The sequence below is a fragment of the Cryptomeria japonica genome, chromosome 4, assembly GCF_030272615.1.
Source record: "Cryptomeria japonica chromosome 4, Sugi_1.0, whole genome shotgun sequence".
Taxonomy (NCBI): domain Eukaryota; kingdom Viridiplantae; phylum Streptophyta; class Pinopsida; order Cupressales; family Cupressaceae; genus Cryptomeria; species Cryptomeria japonica.
In genome coordinates, this window is record NC_081408.1 from 242,299,732 (window position 1) to 242,308,856 (window position 9,125).

Sequence of the window (9,125 nt, forward strand, 5' to 3'; positions counted from 1 at the left end):
ACAAGGCTATCATGCTTTTACAATTTGCCTACAACTGATTTCCCTTGATTTGAAAAACTTATAACTATTGTTTTCCAACAAAATTAGATAAACACAAGCATATTCCTCTGGATTCTATAGACTTCAGAAGTTTTAACCCAAAATATTTATTTAATTACAAAAATGTAAATACCCTAATACTCCAAAGAAGTATTAAATTTTTCAAATATATGAATACTGCCAATTCTGTAGCATTGCAAAAAGGAAATGAGTGTTTTATAGGGTAGGGGGATGTCAATTCATATCTTTTTCCTTTATAAATACAATTTTTCATATGTTTGTCTTCCCCATGAAGCAGATTATGCATAAAATAAGTAAAATCTACCAACATGTTGACATTAAGGGGAACAGCTCCTGCTGTCATCTCTTCACACTGAGATGGGCAAATCTTGTCCTCTACAAGCAAGTGGGAATATATCCTGTTATTATCTCTCGGAATTTATAGCTTGCAAGGCAAAGAATTTAAGGAGAAGCAGGCAGACAAGATAATGGCTGCAGAAGAAGTCTCTTTATCAAAGATACTTAGAGCCGCAATCCATTGAAAACTAATTTTGAATGGAGGATACAGAAATCCTAATGAGACAAAACTTAATCAGACAAATCCTCCTTGTTAATGGGCTAATATGTGTAAGGTTGAGAGGACAAAGGCTTAGTGAAAACTCTCCCCATGAAGGAACATTCAAGCCAAACATTGATTGGGCTGCAAAGATAAGCTTGGCCTTGCTGGTGGCAGAGGAATTATATGAGACAGGAAAGGCAAGGTAGAAATTATATTCTTTGCTAAGATCTATGTAAGAGAAGTTATTGTTTTCTCTCTCAGAAAACTACTTAAACCTGTGTAAGGAAAACAACTCCAAGGTGGTCATTAATGTCATCTTCGGGAGAGGCTACCCTAGATGGGGTTGAATTGAATTATCCCAAATGATATTTCCCTATATAAACCCCTTAATTTTATTGTTTCATTCATAATAGGAGACGAGAAAAACAGATTGCAGTCATTGCAGCAAGTTAGGGGAGTTTACATGATGATGAGAAGAAGGTAAATTCTCAAATCATTCAAACATTATTCCAGAATCATTAATCTTCCTGCCTTCATCAATCACAACATGCCAGAAGTATGAACGCTTCACATTGGTATAATATGGTAGCCATTGATCTGATAAATAGCTAGTTGGCATTAAAGATAAAACTTGGGCTTTCCACACAAGTGTAATTATAACTTCTAATCATTGTTGAAAAAATCAGACTTGGCAATAACTCAATTGACTTAAATTCTAAAAACTTGGGACTTGGCAATCTTATTAAACAGTTAAAAACACAAATTTTTTTAAATATTCTCCAAAAACATGCTTATTACTTAAGTAATGGATCTTATTACTGATTTCCTTATAAAATATCAAATTTAGAGTTCAATGAACATCATAGACCAAAAAACAAGTTCAATATATATAACTTCAAGTTTCAATACCCACAACATCTCCAAGCAGTAATACGGAATATCCACAGAAAAAACAGCACTAGCAGACTGCAACAAAGCCTAAAATTAGGGGTTCATGACTATTATAAAGGTGTATAGACAACCATTATATATATTTTAACTGTTGAAATAAGCAACTCAAACTCTTGTTTCTGCTATTTCTAGAGGTTAAATCCCTGCTAGTAATGGAGAAAAATCTGCTTTTTACAAGGACCAAAATCACTGTTATCTTTTGAGAATAAATGCTGTAAAGTTTAAAATTACAGCGCCTGTGATTTCTCTATGCAGCAAACACAGACCTGTGATTCCTCTCTCCTTTTACACACAAAGACATTGAACAAACCCTCAAAACACATAGCAATCTGTAAAACAACCAGTACGCAGAAAATGACCAGTACAATGTCAAAATTTTGGCATGAAAAATGACTTTTTTAAAACTACAGCCAACTTTTACCCTAGAGTCATGAGTTTTGCCAGTTTTTTCTACACATTTGACACAATCTGCTGAAAACCTCGCAGGGAGTTCTGGTGAGTAATCACAAAGATTAATACTGTGAGCTACTCACAAGACTGGCAACCGCTTGTTAACGTCTTCAACTATGCTTCTAATTAGAAAATGATGCTGCTTCAGCGACAAAGATATTAAATTTTCAGACCATAGTAAGCAGATTCTTCACTCAAAAAAATTTAACACTAATTGCAAAGATGCTTAAATCGAAAATTTCAAACAAAACAGATCTGAGCTTGTAAATTGACACACATACTGCTGAAAATATGAACAGCAAATACTCACAAATCTTAACTCTCAAAACTGGATCTATCTTCAATTAAAACAGAAAAGAAGTATTCTGCACTAACTTTAGACTCAAAAATACAAAATATGTTGACCCTAGCTATTTTTGTGGTGTACTGATGCAGTCATAGTCAGAGGGTCCAATGAAGGACCATCCAGCCACGCAGCCAAACATCAAAACACACACATAAAACAGAGATCTCAAAGAAACAAGTCTCATTGTTTTTTTTTTCAATTTGAAGTAATTGGCCTGCTGACATTTCATGTCCCCTTTGTTAACCCACTGATGATAACTGATCTAAGATACCTTCACCAGGTCATCGTGTCAAAATGTGCGCTGGGCTGTGTGTTCCTCTCCTATGTTCTCAACCTATTTCTAAAAATCAGAATTGCAAAATTGGCAATATAATATAAGGTGGTCGAAGGTTCCCCCTTGGAACCAGGAACCATTGGTTCTCAGTCCCCACAGTTGCTTCTTTTTGCCCCAAGACAGCTCCAATAGCATAATTTGATGCATCAGTATGGATATGGAAGGGAAGTTCCCAATTGGGCCCTTTAAGAACAGGCGCTTGAGTCAAGGCTGTCTTCAAGTCAGAGAAGATTTTCTCACACTGTGGTGTCCATTGGAATTCAATATCCTTTGTCAATGGATTATATAATGGACCTGCCGTGGTACTAAAATCCTTTATAAACCGCCTATAATAGCCTGCATGCCCCAGGAAACTTCTAACATCCTTTTGTTTAACAGGAGCAGAAAGGTTGAAAATTACCTAAATCTTAGCAGGCTCAACTTGAATACCGGCTCGTGAAATGCAATGGCCAAGCACCACTCCCTCTTGCATCATCATAAAACATTTTTCATTGTTCAAGGACAGATTGTGATCTTCACACCTCTGTAACACTTTTTCCAAGTTGTTTATGGCTTCCTCAAAAGTGCCACCATAAGCAGTAAAATCATCCGTATAGATCTCCATGCGATCATGCAAGATATTTGAGAATATGCTTATGACTACTCTCTGAAAGGTAGCTGGAGCATTACACAATCCAAATGGGATACAGAGTAGGCATAGGTTCGTCAAGGACAAGTAAATGTTGTCTTCTCTTGGTCCTCAAGTGCAATCCTTGTCTAGTTGTACCCAATAAAACCATCTAAGAATGAAAAATATTGCTTACCTGCTAGAGAATCCAGCACTTGGTTCAACTTATGGACCTATGAGCTCATTACAGAAAGCTAATGTTTGAATGTTCCTGTACTAGAATGGTAAGGTTCGAGTAAACCACTAGAAAGTCAGTTGTTGGCAATAAGAGAGTACTCAAGATCAAGAAAGAGCAAGAAACTCTTATAAACCATAGAAAGAACCAACACCGGGCTTTGTACTTGCCATATATTACCATATTAATATGTATTTTAGGCTTGCAGTAATCTTTGTATGTCTTTTGGCTTCAATGAATAGCTTAACATGTAGCTTTTGTCTGTATAGACTTTAAAAATGCCCTTGACGGTTTCTATTTGGCTTTTTCTGCTCTGGGAACGTATACCTACAAATGGCTTAAACTTAGCATTTATGTCTTGGTCTATAGTCCTTTCCTTTCCGGCCTGGTTACTAGTGCAGCAGTTCAGGGTTTGGCTGCATTCCTCCTAGATACATTTTGGGCCATCCTACGCAAGAGAGGTCTTTTTTTATTGTAAGTGAGCATACACTGCTCTAGCTACTTCTGGTCATGAGCTGACTGTAATCTTTCTCATTTGACAGCTGCAGGCTTATTAGAGACCTCATTCAAATATAAATTAAAAAACTCAATCGTTGTAAGTTGTATATGAGGAGTTATCGATTGCAGGCATTTTTATGTATACCACCTGTAGGAAGAAATATAAAACAAATGAAAGATTGAGTTGTGCAGTGGAACTCAATTGGTAAGGGGAATGACGTGAACTTGGTCAATGTGCTGTCATACAATACTTTCAAGTACAGCATCAAGTAAAAAAACATGCAGATTTCCAATTATCATTGTTCAATTTATGTATTTTTCCACGATTACTCTGTGCTTCTTTGGAAAAGCGAATCATATTGCCCTTTGTAAATAAACGGGTAATGCATTAGTTGTGGTAGCACAATACTTTATAATAGTTTAACTCTAAATATACAATGAATTCTGGACTGAGATTTTGTATATGTGTATGTTGGAACAACAAACAATTTTGAATATATTGTAATTAGGGTTCTTAAACATTGATTTAGATGTAATAACTTTGTATCATTGTATAAACCTCCAAGGATGCATCGAAAATCGTTAAAATATTGAATGCACACTAAAAATATAAGGAACAAAAATTATTGACAAACATAAAAATGAAGGATACAGTAGAAGCTTCTTGTCCGGCCCCAAAGACCCGTCCAAGTGTGATTCTGCCAGATACTCTTCCACATTGGGATGATCCAAATCAATTTCTGACTTGGACGACTTCATTCTTCAAATTCACTACATTAAAGGCTGAACACCCTTTGCTTTAAGGGATTTCCTTGAAAAGCTTGATCGCTAAAAAATTAATTGAGCTGGAAACAAAACAAAAGTAATGTAGGGCTTTAAAAAAATTGGTACCGTTCTTCATACAAGTTAGCAGTATATCGTTGTCCAGAAGTTTAGATAAAACGATTTGTTTCCTCTTACAAGCAACAACGCTCACTCGATTTCGCAGAAAAAGATATTTGTAGATTTTGAATGAAATAAGTAAATTGGTAGACCTGAATGGTTTCTTGCTGGCGCTGCTTCCACGAAGATTCGATCAGAGTGCATCATCTCATACCTTGCTCCGATCAGGCCTGGAATTTGATGGTCTATATCGCCGTTTTTCTATTTTTAGGTAGTGTATGACAACTAATAAAATTAGAAGATGGAGTCTATTTTTTTCAAATATTATAAATATGACATTTCAAATTATTAATAAACTGTAAAAAATCATAATAGATAATATATGTTATATATTATTGTAATTTATAATATTGATATATATTATTTTAGAATGTTAATTATAAAAATATAAATTTATTTAAAATATTCTGAAATGGTAAGATTAGGATAATTCTATATCATTTTTATATGAATTTTTAGTATGTTTTTTCTTATATAAATTTAGAAACTTCTCATTTTTAAAAATTTTGTAATAAAAAAAATTAGAATAGTTTTTATTTTAATTATAAACAAGCTTTTTGAGTGTGAATTTAGAAACTTAGTAAATTTAAAAGTGTTGCATTCTTTTATCTATATAAGATATTATGAATAATGAAAGTATATGGATTTTTTTTTTTTTTACCACAATGAATTGCACTGTAACTTCAAGCTATGAAGGAGGATGGAGTGTGCACGATTTTTACAAGTCCGAGCTAGGGCATCTCAGCCCTAGCTCGTGGAGGGTATGTGTTGGGTTGTGTGTAGAGGGGGGGTCTGTCTTCAGCTTTCGTGGGGTGTGGTGTCTTCTACAGAGGAGACCGGTGGCTGGTGGTGGGGAGGACTGTGGGATGGTGTTGAGTTGGGAGCTGGAATGGGGGGTGCAGGGAGTCCAGTGTTTGGCGATAGTGGTGGGTGCAGCTTGTGGGATGTGGAGGGCTATGGCCACTCTCTATTTGGCGGCAATGATGGGTATAGCTCGTGGGGTGTGGAGGGCTATGGCCACTCTCTCCCCATAACAGAGGTTGGGAGGAGTGTGAGGTTTGGGAGGAGTGTTCGGTAGGTTGGGTTTTGGGGTGTGGGTAATTATTTTTGTCTTTCCCTTCTCCTTAGGGATGTCGGCTACTGGAGGTGAGGCCTCGGGGGACTCACCCGGTATGCATTTTCGAGGTGTGTTGGGCGTGAAATCCCCATCCCAAGGTATCAAGACCTTCGTTAATGATCTCTTTGTTCCAAATTTGGGGTTTACTAGGTCAGGTTTGTCCAATGGCTCTCAGATTTTGAAGATTAATGGTTGTCTTGAGAGATGCAAAGAGCGGCCGAAATTGGTAATTCCACCTAAGATGATTGCTGAAGATGTTGAATATTTCTCAAAGCACTCGTTATACTGCAAATTTTTGGGGATGAGGATTTCTTTACAATTTTTGGAGAATTGGGCTCAAAGGACTTGGACGTTGGAAGGGAAAACGGATGTTATGTTGTTGGCAAACAATTACTTCATGGTCACTTTTAATTGCATGGACGATTGCAATCGGGTCTTTGAGAGAGGCCCTTATTTGTATAACCAGGTGGGGTTGTTCATCAAACCTTGGCATGTGGGATTTAACTCTTCGGAGGAGCTCCCAAATCGGGTCCCAGTGTGGGTTCGATTACCTCATTTTCCAGTGGAATGTTGTCAGGAGGATGTGTTGCGAATGCTAGCTTCACTACTTGGGAAGCCTGTTGGATCTTCAATGTAAACCTTGGGGAGAAAGGTAATGACTTTTGCTCGCATTTGTGTTAAAATCAATCTTAGTAAACCTTTGTCGGGTGTTATAGATATGTGTGCGGGCTCTTACTCTTGGGTCCAACAACTTGATTATAAGACTTTACCTTTTCGGTGCCATCTATGTCATGAGTATGGTCATTTGTAGCATAAGTGCCCTAGGTCTTAATTGGTTGAGCATCAGCCTCAACAGTCGTCCCGTAACCTTGATGGGGTCGATAAAGGAAAAGCTTTCATGTCTGGTGTGGCTGTGGGTGCTAATGGTTTTGTCCCAGTTAAGACAAAGAATAGGAACTGAGGTCAAAACGGGTCTTTACAGGAGAGTTAGGAGGAGGATACCTTTAACAGATTTGAAGCCTTGGATGATCTTAGCCAACATGAGGTGAATCAGGGGATGATTCCTTTGGATCATAGTGTAGTAGGGTTGATGCATGGTAGTGTGAACTTGGATACTACCTAGGGTCTGCAGGAGGTTGGAAGTCAACAGATGGAGATGGATCGGTAGGTAGTGGTTCAGAAGGGACCCATCTCTAGTGTTGAAGTGAAGATGGTTGGTGGGGATGTTTCTCCTACAACACAAAAATTGGACTCTGTTGGGGTTAAAAGTAATAAGATCTCTTTATATCTGGGTTTTCTTCAGAAAGACATTAAAAAAGGAGCAACGGAGAAGATTTTGAAGGCTGGCAGAAAGGACTTGGATAAGATCAAATTGATGGGGGAGAATTTGGTTGAGTCGAGGTTAGTAAAGACTTTGGATTCTCATTTTCTAATCCCCTGAAATGATTGTGCTATCATGGAATGTGAGGGGCTTGAACAGTGGCCCTAGACAAAAATTTGTTTGGGAATTGATAAGGAGTCATTCTCCTGATGTCCTTTTCTTGCAGGAAACTAAATTATTTGTGGAAAGTATGTTGGGTCTGGTGCCAAAGCTATGGGGGAGAGGCGAATGTCAGTGTATTGGGGCATTTGACTCCTCTGGAGGTGTGGCTTGTCTTTGGAACTCCTTGAGGATTCGTCCTATATCGTGGGTTTCTTCCAGATCTTCTTTATCTGCAGTTGCCTCTAGTCTTGAGACTGGGGAACATATCTTGCTTACTAACGTTTATGCCCCCACTGATCTTCGAGGTTAGCAGAATTTGTGGTCTCATATTACTTTTATGCGTGGGTTTTTTCCTTTTCATCTGTGGATTATGGCAGGTGATTTCAATGCCATCTTAGAGTTGAGTGAGAAGAAGGGTGGTGTTATGCGGTTGGAGCCTTCTTCCTTCCTTCTTCGAGATATTATATCAACCTTGAATCTTGTTGACATCAAGCCCAGTAATGGTCTATTCACTTGGAACAATAGAAGATTAGGGGAGTATTGGATTGCGGAGAGGCTGGATCGCTTTCTGGTTTCTAGTTTTTGGGTTGGTGGGGGATGGTCCACATGCTCTGAGATTGTAGATTGGAAAGGTTTGGACCATTGGCCCATCAAATTGGTGTCCTCTTCTACTCAGGTCACTCACATTCCTTCATTCAAATTCCATCTTATGTGGTTGCGAGATTCTTCTTTGTAGGTTCATGTTGTGGAGTGGTGGAAGAAAGGGAGGCCAGCCTTTGGCACTGCTATGTACACTTTTGTCAGGCAGCTACAATTTGTTAAGTTTCAGCTTAAATGGTGGAATCGTCAGTGTTTTGGTAATATTTTTCATGCTAATACAACTGCTCAATTAGAGTTGAATGGAATTACCAAAGAGATAAGAGAGAATGGACTATCAGAAGCCTTACTTAGGGAGGAAGATAGGGCAGTCAAGGATTTAGAGGAGTGGGAGCTTAGGGAGGAAATATATTGGAAACAAAGAACTCATATTGATTGGCTTCAAGCAGGGGATAAGAATACGACGTTCATTTTCAATTCAGTGAAAGAAAGAAGACATGCCAGTTCCATCCCTGATCTAGTTAATGATAGAGGTGAGTAGTGTTTATCCTTGTAGGAGATTTCTAGGGAGTCTATGCAGTATTTCCAAGCCCTTTTTAGTGAGTATTCTCAGGGGGAATCGGAAGAGGAAAATCAAGTTCTTGCTTGTATTCCTTCTCTAGTTACTAAGGGGATGAATGAGCAGCTTATGGGACTTATTTTGTTGGACGAACTTGAGAGGATTGTTTTTCACATGAAGAAGGGGAAGGCTCCTGGACTAAAGGGGTTTTCGATTGAGTTCTATGAATAATTTTGGGATATTATTTAATTGGACTTATTGGAGGTGGTCCAAGAGTCCCAGAGGAGTAAGCAGATGCTTCGGGCTTTGAATGCGACTTTCATTGCGCTCATCCCCAAGTGTGATGGGGCTGATCGATTACGCCAGTTCTGCCCTATTTCTCTTTGTAATGTGATCTATAAGATTATT

The 9,125-nt window shown here is 38.1% G+C and overlaps 1 protein-coding gene across 3 annotated transcripts in view; it reads right to left on the reverse strand.

Annotated features, from left to right (window-relative positions):
- Positions 1 to 5,189, reverse strand: part of LOC131065514 (glycerol-3-phosphate acyltransferase 9) — a 232,041-nt gene extending 226,852 nt beyond the window's left edge. The window contains exons 1-2 of one of the 3 annotated variants that reach the window (XM_058000017.2): positions 5,054 to 5,189; positions 4,672 to 4,864 (exon numbers count right to left, since the gene is read on the reverse strand). In XM_058000017.2, the coding sequence (XP_057856000.1) occupies positions 4,672 to 4,778 (107 nt within the window). In that variant the 5' untranslated portion in view covers positions 4,779 to 4,864; positions 5,054 to 5,189. The other 2 variants (XM_058000018.2, XM_058000019.2) reach the window with 2 other exon arrangements.
- Positions 5,190 to 9,125: the final 3,936 nt, after the last annotated feature.